We start from the raw sequence: 17,227 nt of genomic DNA, 5'->3' as shown, positions 1-17,227 counted from the left end.
CGCTTTCTAAAAGCGCTGTCTAAGACCCCCCCCTTAGACAGCGCTTTTAGAAAGCGCTTTTAAATATAGACCTTAGTCATCGCTTTTGATAAAGCGCTGTCTAAAGTCTTTAAATTAAAAAAAAAATTAAAACCAAAAGTGTTGTCTAAGGGGGGGTTTAGAAAGCGCTTTTGGAAAGCGCTGTCTAAGGCATACCTTAGAAAGCGCTTTCCACAAAAGCGCTGTCTAAGGTCTAATTAAAATAAAATTTCAGACTCCATTTCAATTTTCGTTCTCTGTTCTTTTGTTTTCCCTCCTGCGAACGTTGAAACCCTATCAGCGAAAACCATAACAGCGAACACGAATACACTTCCATTTTTCGGTTTCAATCATTGAACGTGTTGTCTTAGTTGATCTGATTTTTCCTTTTTTGATTTTTTTTGTTTCCAACTTTGAATTTCTCGTGGAGCAGCCAAGGTCAAGATCGGAATCAACGGTAAGTACTCTAGTTTCTCCGATCTCTCGTTGTTTCTGCATAGATCGGAATTTTGTGAGATTTTGATGAGTTTTGGTTTGTTACTGACAGGATTCGGAAGAATCGGACGTTTGGTTGCTAGAGTAGCTTTGAAGAGAGATGATGTTGAACTCGTTGCAGTTAACGATCCTTTCATCACCACTGATTACATGGTATATACAACTCTTTCCTTGTTTTTACTTTGTTTAAGAGTTTCAGATCATAAATATTCTCGTGATGGAACTTTGGATTTGTTTATTGATTGTTTTTTAGTGTTAAGCTTTTTTGTTTTAGATCTGATTTGTATATGGCAATTTTTTGGTTGGTTTGGTTTGTGTGTAGACGTATATGTTTAAGTACGACAGTGTTCACGGACAGTGGAAGAACGACGAACTCACCGTCAAGGACTCTAACACTCTTCTCTTCGGTCAGAAGCCAGTTACTGTCTTTGCACACAGGTATATTTTTCATTTCAATTCTTGTGCCTGTGTGTGCATGGTTTTATGTTACACTAAGAATAATTGATGAATTCATTATGTATTCTGTTTCTGTATGTTATGGAGTAGAGGCCATTATTTTACTGTTTTGTTATAATATTGCTCAACGATTAAGTAATAGTTTCAGTATCTTGTGTGTTTCATTCATGATTGTTGTGCGCCTCAGGAACCCAGAAGAGATCCCATGGGCCAGCACTGGTGCTGATATCATTGTTGAGTCTACTGGTGTTTTTACTGATAAGGACAAGGCTGCTGCTCATTTGAAGGTTTGTATTTCTGTGGCTACACTTTTTTGAAGTTGATTATTCCAGCACTGGTACACATATATGTGGGGGTGTTGTCTAGTCTACATTTCATATTTCTTTGTTTGATTGCCGTCCATTGTTTGTATATGATGGTTTTGTAAGTCAACCTGTTTCTTTTATGGCAGTGGTTCTAATATGGGTGTTATGTTTTAATTGGTTTCTGTTTAGATCTAGTAGGATTCAGCTTGCAACTTCATATCTTGTTGTTACTCAATATTTTGTATATTGTTGCTATTGGGTTGATTAGGTTTCTTTATGTTGTGAGTGCGGAGTGATAATGTATTCGCTTTGTTTGATTCAGGGTGGTGCCAAGAAGGTCATCATTTCTGCTCCCAGTAAAGATGCTCCCATGTTTGTTGTTGGTGTTAACGAGAATGAATACAAGCCAGAGTTTGACATTATTTCCAATGCTAGCTGCACCACCAACTGCCTTGCACCACTTGCAAAGGTTTAATGAACCAAACATATATTTTAGCCTGTAATTTCCACATTGCTTTGTTGTATTAGGTCTTAATCGTGCCTTGTTCATTCTGCAGGTTATTAATGACAGGTTTGGCATTGTTAAGGGTCTCATGACCACTGTCCATTCCATCACCGGTGAGTATATTGCCAGTGGGTTACTATTGCATTTGTTATTTCATCTTAGAACTTGCTAATTCATTTCTTTCTTATTTTGCTGCTATGCTAATAATAATCAGCCACCCAGAAGACTGTTGATGGACCATCAAGCAAGGACTGGAGAGGTGGAAGAGCTGCTTCATTTAACATCATTCCCAGCAGTACCGGAGCTGCTAAGGTGAGAATATTTTGTTCTGTTTTCAGAATCTTTAGCACTGTTGCCGTTTTTACTGGTTCCATTATCTGGATTTGGTTCTAATTCTCTGTCCCTTAGGCTGTCGGCAAAGTGCTTCCTGCTTTGAATGGAAAGTTGACCGGTATGTCATTCCGTGTCCCAACTGTGGATGTCTCCGTTGTTGACCTTACAGTGAGGCTCGAGAAGGCCGCCACCTATGATGAAATCAAAGCTGCTATCAAGTAAGCAGCGCACAATTCTTAGTTTCATATTTTGATTAAGTATTTTACTAAATTTGTTGAGTTCTATGATATTCTAAGCTGCTATTAATATTCGTGTCCCAACTTTAGTATAGTAATATATACTATATGTCTTGACTCCTGTGATATTTAATATTTGATGAATTCAAGTGTGCATTTTATACAAAGGATCAAGTGGACGAAATCAAAGAGGAGTGGTGTCAATTCATGATAACGCTCAATGTTTGTTCATAAATTTGTGTAATTAATGTGTACATTTGTAGTATGTGTTATGACTTGTAAATGTGTACATAAATTTGTATATATTTTGATACATTTAAGGCAAAATTGGTTTGAATTCGTATATATATATATTTGTTAGCCAAAAATTGGTAGAAAAAAGGCCAAAATGGCATATATAAAATGTGATAATTGTCTGTCAAAAGCTGGTTGAAAACAGGTAGAAATTCTGGTTTATAAACCTGGAAAAAATGTGGTTTAAAACAAAAGCTTCAAAAATTTCGTATACCTTAGACAGCGCTTTTGTAAAAAGCGCTGTCTAAGGGGGGGATTAGAAAGCGCTTTAGGCAAAAGCGCTGTCTAAGGGGGGGGCTTAGACAGCGCTTTTTGAAAAGCGCTGTCTAAGTTATACCTAAAAAATTTAAAATAAGAGGGTCTTATAAAGCGCTTTTGGCCAAAGCGCTGTCTAGGGGGGGGGCTTAGACAGCGCTTTTAAGATTTAAAAAAGCGCTGTCTAAACCTTTAGCAGCGGAGGTTTAGACAGCGCTTTAAAGCGCTGTCTAAGGCTAAAAAAAGCGCTGTCTAAGGTCTTGTTTGTTGTAGTGAATCCAAAAATTATGGGACTTTGACCAAAATTTCACAAATAATTTCCTCTTCCCATTTCTGAATTAAGATTAATTTTTGGATTAAGTTTGATATTTTTAGTGAATTTTGTGATTTTTGACTTGTTTTTAATTGATTTTAAATACTTCTGACTTTCAAAAAATGCCAAAAAATTAGTCAATGGTCCTTTGACCATCTTTGACCTATGATAAATCCCTTGGTAATTTCTTTGGTGATTTGAAGGGATTTTAGGTTTTTCTCCTTTTCAAATGTATTTTTCTTCATTTAAAAATTGATTTAAATTATTTTAATTGCTTTAATATTTTGTTGAGTTATTTTATTGACTTTGTGTTGACTCAATTTCTGTTTGGCATTGGTCTTGGTTGAATTAGACTTTAATTTAGTCAATACTATTGCATTTAGGGGGTTGATGAAGTTTGAACTTCATCCCTCAAGATGAATGGATAATATTGATCAAGTGAGGTTCATCCCTTGATCAATTTGAGATCTCTTTCATTTTATCTCTTCATCTTCATCTCACTTCTTTCCCAATCCACTCATGGCCAATGATTTCTCATAGATTAAAATGCTAGTTAATTCATCAATGACCTTGTGTCAGATGAATCAACATGAGCTTGAATGAGATAGGTTCATCCCTTCTTATTTTTGTGTGGGGTATGCTTTATGAGCTTGGTCTTTATACCTTGTCTCTAGCATGCATTAATTGGACTTGTACATAAGTCCAATTACGATTGCTTAACATACCGTTAAATTTGCCTGAAAGAAATAGCATTTTTGTAAGTGAGATTGTAAGTCTCCCATTCCTCATGGTATTGTGTGAAGATTTTGCCCCTTTTACATTTATGAGAGATAGTGGCATACTTGTTGATTTTATCCAAGTTGGAGCCCTTCTTATGAATGATGTCTAGGTTATATTCATGCTTGTGAGTGGATGGTTGAGTGTTCTCCAAAAAATGGCTTGAGCAATTATTTCTTTCACTAATATTTATTTGTATTGACTTTATTTTTAGTTCCATTTACTTTAATGCAATTTAAATTCTTGCAGTTTATCATTCATTGTCATTTACATTCATGCAAATTGTTTATATTTCAGTCATTTTCACTTTGCTCACTTCAGCCATATTGTATTTGTGCTTGTGACATATTTTGTGTTTGTGATTTTGTTTTATTTGTGGTCTTAGGACCTTAAAACACTTAATAAAAACAAAAACCCTAAAAAATACATTGTTAGACTGTTGGACTTCTGTCTGTGACTTGATTTGACCTTATGGACTTAGAGTAGGCAACATCCATGAGCTATGGAAGAAACTTGGCCAATGCCATTAATTTGAGACCATTTCTTGGCCAATGACATTCATATGATGCAAGCTAGAGAGACTCATTTGGTTTATCTGTTATACTTATTCTTATCTTTGTCTGAATTGTTATTTTGATCTTGTTGATATCATTTGATGCTTTCTCTTTGAGTTTGTTTCTAGGGATTTTCATTCGATACATCTAAAAGGCATTGAAGACTGCTTTCTTTGGAGTGCTTGATTGGATGTTTGGTTATATTTATTTGATACCATTTGGTCTTCTTATTAATTGCTTGGATGATTAAGCTTTGTTACTTACTTGACAATCTAAATGAAATGGGTTTCTATCTGACATTATTGTCTTGTGGATGCTTCCCATTGGTTAGACCTTTTCAACTCTAAACTTTTGAATCTTGTATAGGGCCGAATCACCATACACATCAAGATGTTTGATTCTCAAATCAATACATTCTTCCAATCCCATAATACAGGCCTCATACTCAACCATATTATTCGTGCATTTGAAAGTTAGCCTTGCTGTAAACGGAATATACGTACCGTGAGGAGTAATGATTACTGCCCCAATTCCATTTCCATACTGATTTACAGCGCCATCAAACACCATCGTCCATCTGGAACCAGGTTCCGGACCTTCATCAAGTGTAGGCTCATCACAATCTTTCATTTTCAAATACAGAATCTCCTCATCTGGGAAGTCGTACTGAACAGACGGATGATCTTCAATCGGCTGGTGCGCTAAATGGTCAGCCAAGATACTACCTTTGATAGCTTTCTGAGCTCGATACTCAATATCATACTCGGACAACAGCATCTGCCAACGGGCAATCCTCCCAGTTAAAGCAGGCTTCCTGGATATCAACCAAGTTGTATGATTTATTATGTACTGGCGCAAACGCTTAGCAGCCCAAGCCAAAGCACAACACGTCTTCTCAAGCATAGAGTATCGAGACTCACAATCAGTAAAATTCTTACTGAGGTAGTAGATAGCATATTCTTTCTTCCCTGATTCATCTTGTTGACCGAGTACACAACCCATCGAGTCTTCAAGAACAGTCAAATACATGATCAGAGGTCTTCCTTCTACAGGCGGAGACAAGATCGGAGGTTCAGACAGATACTCTTTGATACTGTCGAAAGCTTTCTGGCAATCCTCGGTCCAGTCATGAGACTGATCTTTCCGGAGGAGCTTGAATATCGGCGCACATGTGGCAGTCATGTGGGATATAAATCTGGAAATGTAATTCAAGCGGCCAAGAAAACCTCGGACTTGCTTTTCAGTTTTGGGTGCAGGCATCTCTTGTATTGCTTTGACCTTTGCAGGATCAACCTCAATACCTCTCTCGCTGACAACAAAACCCAACAACTTGCCGGAACGGACTCCAAATGTACATTTGTTCGGATTCAGACGAAGTCTGAACTTCCTCAAACGCTAAAAAAGCTTCAACAAATGCTCAACATGTTCAACTTCCGTTCGGGACTTAGCAATCATATCATCAACATAGACCTCTATCTCCTTGTGCATCATATCATGAAACAAGGTAGTCATAGCTCGTTGATACGTGGCTCCAGCGTTATTCAGACCGAAGGGCATCACTCGATAACAGAATGTTCCCCAAGGTGTGATGAATGTTGTCTTCTCCATATCCTCGGGTGCCATCTTGATTTGATTATAACCGGAAAATCCGTCCATAAAGGAAAAGACTTTGAATTTAGCTGTATTGTCTACCAACATATCAATGTGTGGTAGAGGGAAATCATCTTTCAGACTAGCTTTATTCAAATCTCTGTAATCAACACACATACGGACTTTTCCGTCTTTCTTAGGCACAGGCACAATATTGGCCACCCATTGAGGATATGTAGAAGTCACCAGAAACCCCGCATCAATTTGCTTCTGAACTTCCTCTTTGATCTTCACTGCCATATCTGGATGAGTTCTTCTGAGCTTCTGCTTCACAAGCACGCACTCAGGCTTCAGAGGCAGGAAATGTTGCACAATATCTATATCTAGACCCGGCATGTCTTCATACGACCAAGCAAAGATATCGGAATATTCTCGTAGCAAACTGATCAACCCTTTCTTGACAAATTCTTCAAGAAGTGCCCCAATCTTCACCATACGAACACAATCTTCAGACCCCAAGTTGACTGTTTCTAGATCTTCGAGGTGTGGCTGAATGATCTTCTTCTCGTGCTCAAGGAGTCGGGTAATCTCATCAGGAATCCCTTCAACATCATCTTCCTCTGCCTCGAATACAGGGAATTCAAAATTGGGAGATGGCGTTGGATCATTATGTTCAATGGGTTTTAGAATCAACCTGCATAATGATTTTGGTTAATAAAAACTTCAGAATTTAAACAAGTAAACCATTATGCAGATGAAAAAATTGCTTTTATTCTTGTTTTTAGGGTTTTTTGTGATCACTGATTTCATGCAAAAGCAAAAAGTGAAAATAAATGGAAAAACAAATGTTTAACAATGCATTAATTGAATGAAATATCATTGTATAAATGCTGCCAACAATGTCATCACTTCTCCTTTTGGCATGGGAGAAGGGTTTTGAACAAAGTGAACAAATTACGCTGACTTACGAATGACCGTAGGAACATCCACAGCGACCCAATTATGGCAGACACCACCAGGTATGATGAAGTTGCTCAAGTCCTCTGCATCCTCTTCCAAGATAGCAGCAGCTTCTTCAGCTTGATCAGCATGGATGAAATCTCCACTCTTGAACAATCCTTGCTCGTTGAATGCCCCGGAAGAATAGCCAATGCCAGCCCGGGATTGGTTGTCTTCAAGCTCGATCATTTTCCCCAAACCAGCAACAGGAATAAATCCATCAAAAGCACTTTGTCTGGCAAATTCCTCCTCGAGTTCACAGTTCTCTTGCTCAAAATGATCCATCAATCTGGAAGAGATAACCCAGTGTAGTATCGGCGAGTCAGTGCGTCTTCAAAATAAATGAAGAGCACAGGGATCGGACCACAGGACCAAAGGTTGGGAACAACGCCCGCTTATGCAAATGATGCATGCAACGCTCGTGCATATGCTTTGCTTTTATTTCAAAGGAACTCGAGGGTTTTATTTGCAAACTTTGAAATATAAATCATTTTGTCGCATATGGAAATATCTCATGGAAATAAATCTTTGTCTCTCCATGTCTGAAAAGTTTTGCAAAGAAACCCTTTAAGTTCCTTGGAAAAAAAATTCTCATTTTTTGATGATATGGATGCAGATGAATGCATGAATGTATGAATGCAACAATCACACTCAAGGATCAAGCAAGTCAAACCAGACAAAGGTCATGGGAAAGCTCATAGTATCCTTAATATCAATCATCCATTTTGGTGGATTATGGTTTTCACCTTATCGACACCCAAGTTCCATTGATATTAACGGTACCTAAACCGGCTCAATCATCTTTAATATCAACCATCCATTTTGGTGGATTATGGTTTTCACCTTATCGACACCCAAGTTCCATTGATATTAAGGATGTCTGAACGACTCAACCATGAATCACGGGTTTGTTGAGAGTCACGAGCATGGAGTCTCGGTTGAGAACCACCCAAAGGGAGTGTACTAGGGTTTAAACCTGCCGAACATGTTCTACAAGAGGTTCCCATAATCATCATCCCATCTTTCGGATATTATCGGAGGAACGAATACTCGTATTCCAAAAATATTCTCAAGAGAGACTCTTATGAGTGTAGTATCGTGTAACAATCGCATCAGATCTTACATCTGAACGACCTCCGCACTACGTCCTAAGAATAGGCCGAGATGGGCTTGGTAAACTAAGGTCCTTGGCTTCTAAGGCACATGATTGAAAGAATAATGCCTAACCACAAATGACTTGTGTGACATTATTAATCCAACATGACCTCCACCAAGTGAATGGACTCGCAAGTCAACTTGTTAAGGAATACTCCACACAAGTCGACAAGACTACGCCATTCTCCTATCCTAAGGTGCACTCGAGTTCGGGTATAGAACTCATCTCACAGAGATCACCAAGCAAACAGCAATTGTATATCAAGCAATTCAAACATTACAATCAATACAGTTATCCCAAATTGTACAAAAATATGTCATAAACAATATATCACAACAAGTGTGAAAAGTTGGCAAACCCACTAGGAACATCTTTATCCCCAGCAGAGTCGCCACTTTTCTGTAGCAGTGTATTCGTCACTTTATGATTTATTGATTAAATCAAAAGCAAAGCATACAAAGAATCGAGTCGCCACCGCACTTTTATTTATCCAAAGGAATGGCTAAAAAGTGAACAAAAGCCTAAGAAGTTTTACACATAGAAAACTAATGAAAAGATCAGAGATCGGGGTAAGGGGTTAATTACGCAATGGGAAGGTGTTAGGCACCCAAAACGTCCTAGGTACTCCTAGGGAGCCCTTTTCACACTTGTTGTACAAAATGTTATTTGTTTATGAAATATTTATTGTGCAAACATGGATTGCAGAGATGAGAAAAGAATATACAAGTTATTATTTTTGTGTTTGAACGGATGAACCCGTTGCCTACGTACCTTCCAGGAAAGGTAAGGATCAAAACGCCGTAGTTCGGCTAAAAGATTTCTAAAATATGAGTGGATTCATTTTAAAACAAAAGGCCTAAGGTCTTTGTTATCCACGGGAGAAAACTCAACCTCATACAAACAACAAGTCCACCATGTGAGAAAAGCTTCAACTTGCTAGTGAGGGGTTAACCCTATAATAAGCAAGCAAGTCTTACAATTCAATCACTAAGGACAAAAAGGTGAGATTAACATCAACCAACTAGGATAAATCAAACCTATGGCTAATGTATGAAAACTTATCAAGAATGGACAAAGCCACAAAAACAATTGAATGAGTGAAATTAACCAATTAGGATTTATTCACAAAATATGGTCAAAGTATGATTAGAATTCAATTCAAGGAAGTATTATGAAAATGAAGTTTGTAAAATCAAAGGCTTAAAGCCTAGGTTTCTAATTTGAAAAGAAATGACAATGTTTGCACAATATTTTCAGGTTTGGGTTTAACATGCAAATGGAGGTTTAAAGAAACAAAAAGATGGGAGGGTGAGGAAGTAAAACTTCTTAGATGTTCACCTCTTGAAATCATATGTAGATGATTCAAGTGATTCCTTTGAAATAGGCAATGAGCAATAAGCAAGTGAGCAGAGCAAATGGATACCGGATGCCAATCAATGGACTTACACCAATCTCACAAACAAAGATGGATATCGGATACCAATCAATGGATTTACACCAATCTCCTAAAACAAACATGGATATCAGATGCCAATAAATGGACTTATACCAATCTCCTAAAACAAAACAATGATACCAGATGCCAATCAATGGACTTATACTAGTCTCACAAAACAAAATAACAAGGATACCAGATGCCAATCAATGGACTTACACTAGTCTCCCACCATATCATAGGAACAACTGCCAAGCAATGGTCTTATGCTTGTCTCCTCCATGGTCAAAGAAAAATGCTATAAAGAAAAGTTTATGGAATGATATACAAATGATGATGATAAATGCACAAAGGCACACTCAAGCAAATATGCACAGATGAATCAAGTAAGCAAACACACAAGTCAATTAGCACACACCATATACAAGCAATTAGGCTCAAACAAGGTTAGACTTTAAAGTCAACTGGAATAGGGTATGTTGTGCTCTTAACCTTAACATTGAGAGTTAAGGTGAAGCAGATGAAAGGGAGATGAGGGGTGTTCCTCATAGCTCTTATCCCTGGCCTGGGAGAGCTTTGAACAATAGAAGGTGTGGGAGTTCAGAAAGTTGGAACTCTTCTCCACAAATAGACTCTATAAGATCTTGGGTTAATATCCACAATGCATCAACATGTTATGTGAGCAAAGGGATGACACACTGAATAGTAGGAGATGGATTACACATCTCTTTTATCTACCAATTGCCTCATAAGAGGACTTTTCCTGCTTGGCACAAAAGATAAACAATCACAAGCATTGCCTCTTAAGGAGGACTTCAGACAGGTGCCTGCCCCCATAACAGGACAGGTCTTCCAGACTACATGAAGAAGAGAGGTTATACCTAAGTGGTTAAGCAACCAAGCAAAAGCAAGTTCAAAGTGAACTTAAGCAACTAATGTACCTGTGGAAACATCAAACAAATCAGTACAACTATACAGACAAACAACCAACAGTTATATCAGACAAACAGACAAGGTTCACAATGTGCAAGCCTAAGGTCAAACTCAAATGAGTCAACATCAACCTACAAAACACAAAGATTAGTAATCAAAGGCAAACATCAATGCTCAAATGATGGAGCATCAACAACTATGGAACTTGGATGTTCAACCTGAAATCAAAGCTCAAATGTGAGAGGCAAACCACTAGGTCAAAGCCTAGGGTCAAAGATGGATAAAAAATTCAAAACAGAAGCTGAAAATTAACATGAATCAACTTCAAACACATCTTGAAACAATCCAAAAGGTCTCACATCAATATCAATTACCAAATCCATTTCATGATCAATTGAAGTTCAAGACTATTTTAAAGCTCAAATGTGATCAACCAGATTGAAAAATCTCAATTAAATCAGAAATCAATCGAATAATTCCAAGAAAATCCATGCTCATTCACAACATCCATAATATGCATCACACAAATAATCAGGACAATTGGAATTCATTTGGCATGGAAAACACATCACATAAGATGAACAAGCAAAGGTGTGACACAAATTGTCACACCTACCTTAACATGATCATAAAACAGCAATGGCACATGATAAAAATACCAAATCAACACCATAATTTCAAGCAAAGTGTCTAGTTTCACAAATGATATGGCAAGGCAAGGTACAAAATGCATACATGTTTACAAACCCTAGCACAAAATATTTTCCAGCCAAGCACAATTTATGGAAAAATGATCAAAAAACAATAGACAAAATAAGGAATGCAATGCAAAAAACCTCATAATTTTTGGATCAAATTTCAATTTGTTTTGATTTTTTGAAGATTGGAAATGAAATGAAATGAATTTGTAACAATTAAATGAATTAAAAGGAATTATTTATTTGAATTTTTAAAATGGCACCAGGAACAGCACAAAACGCTGTCGTTCCATTAATGTGGTGGCAAGCATTGGCGCGGTCGACATAAACAGACCAATCAGAAATGCGCATGGAGCTCCTCATGCACCAATCACGTGCAAGCCCTAGCATGAACATAAGAGAACGCTATTTCGTGGCCAATGAGAATCAAAACCGTTCTCTAAAATCCTGCACTTCATCTTCATCGTGAAACAGAGGAACAGTACTCGTGTTCATCAATTCAAGAACAATTTTTCCAGATTTCAAAAATGATCATATCAACATGCAGCACATACATCATAGATCACGAATCAAGGCATGGCTAAGCATAATTCATCAAGACAAGATCAAATCGAAGCAATCATCAATCATGCACAAAACTTTAAATCGACCTAACTAACTCAATTTTGCATGGAATTCAATGGTTTAAAGCTCAGATTAACCAGCATCACAAGATCTACAACAATAACATGATAATTTTGAGAAATAAAGAGATCGATTTTGTGACCTCTTGAAGTGCAGAAGTGGAATTCGATGGATTCAAGCCTTGTGATGCTCAACAGATATTCCACAGTGCTTGTACAAGTGATTGGAAGAGAAAACTCAGCTCAATTGCGCACGATCTTGCAAGAATTTGGATCTGCCATGGATGCTTCAAAGCTTCAAGAATGCTTCAACCTTGCACGAATTGCTATGGATCTTCCTTCAAACTTGCTCAAAGATGCTTCCAGATGATGGATTGATCAAGAAAAGTGGATTGTGTTTGAAGAATTTGAAAGAAAAAGTGAGAGAAAAATTTTGGTGTTTGGATCTAGATCTGAAAATTGTGATTGTTGTTAGCTGAAAACAGTTAGGTTTAGGCTTATATATGCAATGCTTATCCAGTTCTTAATCATGTTTAAGCCAATGCAAATGTAATTAACAAAAATGAGGTGTTTGTGCAATTTAGCATTTTCACCATTATGCATGGTGTGCATGTGAATAGTGCACGAATTTGTGTTTAATTTCACTCAAAAATCTGTTTTGGAGCTATTGGCAATGATAGAATGTTCAAATAATTGACCAATTTTAAACTTTAATTTTTCTCTCCAAAAATCAAGTGAAATGGCAAGTGTTCATATGATGATAATGCATGCCATGTAATGCAATATTTGGAAAATAGAGGTTAAAATGAGAATTTAGCAAAAAGAACCACTTGAATTGGAGCTTTGGTTGAGAAGTTATGCACATTTGAAGTTCAATACATCCTTGGCCAAGTTTTGATCATATCTCCTTAACCACACATGAGAAATTGATGACCTTGGACTTTTTGGAAATGGGAGAGAAATATCTACAACTTTCATGTTCAACAAAATTTCTTTTGAAGCTTTCTTGATGATGTAATTTGAAGTTGAAGTTAGGTTAAAACCTTTCCATTTTTGGAAAATTTGAATTATAGGTCGCTTTCTATTTTTGGAAAGTTTTGACCTGACTTTATTTTCTTCAATGTTGATGTTTGAAATGTCAAATGAGACTTGTTTGAACATGAATGAAGTATTTCTAATCATTTCCCACCTCCAAATCCACAATTGACTTGGCAGTTGACTTTCTAGGCCTTCAATTGATTGGGAACTGTTCTGATGAGATTCAAGCCTCTACCACTTGGGATTTTGATTCAAAATGATATCATAGCTCATATGAACTCTTGATAATGATTATGGGGTCCAAATTCTCAAGAATGGCCACCATCTATTGCTCAATGACTGCCTTTGACTGCTTTGACTGTTGATTGCTTCATCTGCAAGACAAGGGTTAGATGACATATTTTTGTACTTTTGGTTAGTGATAAAAAGAAAAGCAATGACATACAAATGCAAAACATGCTTGGTGATCAAGAACCACTCTCAAAAGATAACCCACCCACAGGGAAGGAAGCAAGGTGCACAATGATCCTTGAGGCAATGAAATGATATGATGTGATGCCATGAGGGATCTTAGAGACAAAATTGGGGTCTTACAGATGCCCCTATTTAAGGTCATTCTAGCCGGAGAAGTGAAGTTTAGAAATCTTCATCTCGATGCGGTAGAATGGGCTTAAATAACAGTAATGAGACAAATTTTGGTCCCTAAGAGACCTCATGATGCAGATGTATGCATGCAAAAGACAAACTCTGTGGGGATATGGGTCCACAAAGAAGAAAAGACGATCCATCGGAGTAATACACTCACCAGGAACAAAGACTCTAACAGGACTCTCATGGGGATAAGAAAAAGGAAGAAGAATGCGTGAGCAGGACACGACTCTGAATTAGGGTAAAACTGACGCTGCATGAACAAAACACGACTGGACTAGAGACCTCACAAGGGAAGTGAAGGACTCAAACAGGGAAAAGAAGAATTCCAAAGGAAGACACATCCATTGGAAAGACTCAAGCTGACTCAAACTATCCACAAAGGATACTTCGGATAAAAATCTGGTCTCGGACTGGGGAAAAGATTCACACAAAACCTCCCTGCCGGGGAAAACTTGCATATATTGGGGAAAACGCCAATACAGCAAGAGGGTAAAAATCACAACAGAAAACTCCACTGGAGAAGGTCTAACAAAGAGACTCTCCTGGGGAAGCAACAAAGAATGAGGTGTTACCGGTATAAGGGTAACAAACTCAGGAAGAATGAATATCTAAGACCGGTATAAGGGTGAGAGATATCAATCAACCAAACATCTGAGACAGACCTGAAAAGGTACATCAACTCAGGGAAATCTGACTCCACAGGGGACCAAGGTCATAATAGGGAGCAGAAAGGAAGGAACACCAGGGATACCGGTTACTGGGTATATAATAGGTGACCGACCAAAGCGTGAATTGGTATATATGCCAAAACACTCATCATCCGAAAGGAGGGCTTGAAAAAGAAAATCGACTTACAGGATGGACATTCGAATCCACAACGGGAAAACAAATCTTACTCAGCTAGGGAAACAAACCCAAAGAGCGCATGAGATATAATATCCATTACCGTCAGAACGTGGATAGAATACTCGCATGAGATATATTATCTATTACCGTCGGAACGTAGACAATATACTCGCATGGAAGGAAACACCAGAGATACCAGTTATTGGGTATATAATAGGTGACCTACCGAAAACGTGAATTGGTATATATGCCAAGACACTCATCATCCAAAACACAAACTTGTTAAAGGATGGATATTCGATTCTACAAAGAATACGAATCTTACTCCGCTGGGGAAAATCAACAAAGGGTTCCAACCAAAGAGTGCATGAGATATATTATTCATTACCGTCAGAACGTGAATAATACACTCGAAAAGGAAGAGACACCAGAGATACCGGTCACTGGGTATATAATAGGTGATCTACCAAAAAGAGAGACAATCGTTACCAACAACAACAGGGTAAACGAAAGACAACTCACAGGGGATAAATTGCAAGCATCCGGCAATTATCCAAGAAACACACAAATATTCGATTCCACAAAGGAATACGAATCTTACTCGACTGGGGATGCACAACAGGCTTCGACTGAAGAGTGCATGAGATATATTATCCATTACCGTCAGAACGTGGATAACATACTCGCATGGAAGATTATCCATAACCGATTACTGGGTTAATAAAGGATAAATCAATCGAAAGGAAAGGCATCGGGATACCAAATTAGGTATATAAAGATGACCAATCAAAGGGAGCAACAATCATTACCAAGCAAAAGGGTAAATGAAAGAGGACTCACTGGGGATGAATTGCAAGCATCCGACAATTATCCACAAGACTTGTTGGGGATACAATTGCTAGCAAACGGAAAACACCCAGAAGCAAGGAGGGAATATCAACATCGAATATTGAATGAAGATAACCACAAAGAGTAACCATCATCGGTTAGGATGAATCAACAAGGTTAACTCTGCAAAGGGGAGAAATTAGGGTTTACGACTACCGAATACGGGGTAGAAAACCAAAGACTCAACTGGGGATAGGGTGAATGAATGCCAAATACTGAGCAATTATTCAACTTATTCCACAGGGAGACACAAACTCCGTTGGGGATAAAACCGCAACACAAAATCCACCATCAATCAGACCGAACCACAAAGGTTACCTCGGCTAGGGGAAAAGAGATAGGACTTACAACTACCGAATACGGGGTAGTAGCCAAACTCTGATGAGGATAAAAGATAGGGTTTACATCTACCGAATACTGGATAGAAGACCAACAACTCCGCGTGGGGAATGAAAGAACCACAATTCCGCATGGGAAACAAAATTAGGGTTTATAACAAACCACAAACTGCTGGAGAGCAGGAAAATAGGATTTACGACTACCGACTACTGGGTAGAAAACCAACGACTCTTACTGAGGAATAAAAGGTATATAACCACAAATTCTGCCAAGAAGCAAGGAACATAGGACTTACAACTACAGGTATAAGGGTAGAGGCCCAAAAAGATTCCGCTGGGGAAAAAAAAGAACTATTGCCGGTTACTGGGCAATTTATTCCTTTATTCCACAGGGAAACACAAGAAACAGTTGACAAATGCCAATTCAGGATCAAACCGAAAAGACAGACTGAATCAAGACTCATCCTTTGAGGATATAACTCAATAGGAAGATCCATCCCAATATATGTGTTGGGAGGAAATGGAAAAAACCGTCATCCACGAGGACATCTTAGTGGGGAACTGCAGAAGGAAAGACAGACACTTTCTGCTTATGGGCTGACTCTATATGGAGAGATTTAAACACCCGACATCTGCTTGGAAAAGATCTATTGGAGAGATCTATATTACCATAGCAGGGAACAACAAACAAAAGATATATGGCAAAAAAATGCAATTATGAATATCTGAATGTTTATGATTATGCATGAATATGCGTGATTTATGTTTGATGAATGCTGACAAAACAGACATTTCTAACACAAACAGGTCCAGGAATCAAACGCCCGGTACTACACTTCCAGAGGGAAAATCCAAGAACCAACTGGAAAGCCAAACTGCTGGAGATCTACATGCTAAAAGCAAAGATCTGGGGGGAGGCAAAAGATCAGAGATATCAAGGAAATCACAACTCTCTGAGTGATGGATCAACAATCAACCCAACTGGGGAACAGAAGCTCACAACAGGCAACAACTGCCACAAAAGCAAATCTGTTGGGGAATGGGAGAAATCCCAAAATTTCTGCAGGGGATCCTCAGTATCAACTGGGAAACAGAAATTCACTGCACAAGCAAGAACTGCCACGAAAGTAACTCCAAATAACTCCGCTGGGGAACAACCCACAAAGGGAGAACATATCATCCATGTAGAATCTAACTGCACAAGCAACTCTACTGGGAACAATGTCAGCCACTCCATTGGGGAATAAACCCACTGAGGGAAAATAGATCACAAAAGTAGATTATGCAACAAGCCACTCTACTAGGGATCAAAAGCATCAGGAAATCAACCAAATCCATGGATGATAGATCACCAACCGACCCTACTGGGGAAAACAACTCTGGCGGGGATCCTGACTCTGTTAGGGATACCAACTCTGGCGGGGACTCTAGGGAAATCACAGCTACAGCCCACTATACCACAAATCTACTGGCGGCTTTACCGGGAAATCC

At 38.3% G+C, this 17,227-nt stretch overlaps 1 protein-coding gene across 1 annotated transcript; it reads left to right on the top strand.

Annotated features, from left to right (window-relative positions):
- Positions 1-425: 425 nt before the first annotated feature.
- LOC127084820 (glyceraldehyde-3-phosphate dehydrogenase, cytosolic-like) lies at positions 426-2,389 on the top strand. The gene is made up of 8 exons (XM_051025341.1): positions 426-475; positions 566-666; positions 836-951; positions 1,157-1,256; positions 1,597-1,743; positions 1,832-1,892; positions 1,994-2,091; positions 2,188-2,389. Exons 2-8 carry the CDS (start codon positions 664-666, stop codon positions 2,332-2,334), a joined length of 672 nt encoding a protein of 223 aa, XP_050881298.1. The 5' UTR covers positions 426-475; positions 566-663; the 3' UTR covers positions 2,335-2,389.
- The last annotated feature ends 14,838 nt before the right edge of the window (positions 2,390-17,227 follow it).

Source organism: Lathyrus oleraceus, chromosome 5 (assembly GCF_024323335.1).
Source record: "Lathyrus oleraceus cultivar Zhongwan6 chromosome 5, CAAS_Psat_ZW6_1.0, whole genome shotgun sequence".
Classification (NCBI taxonomy): Eukaryota; Viridiplantae; Streptophyta; class Magnoliopsida; order Fabales; family Fabaceae; genus Lathyrus; species Lathyrus oleraceus.
The sequence above is the reverse complement of the archived record's forward strand: the minus strand, read 5'-3'. Positions and strand labels throughout refer to the sequence as shown.

Coding starts and splice junctions, on each gene's coding strand:
- LOC127084820 (XM_051025341.1), top strand. Junction 1,744..1,831: donor GCCTTGCACCACTTGCAAAG/GTTTAATGAACC, acceptor TTCATTCTGCAG/GTTATTAATGACAGGTTTGG. Junction 1,893..1,993: donor CACTGTCCATTCCATCACCG/GTGAGTATATTG, acceptor AATAATAATCAG/CCACCCAGAAGACTGTTGAT.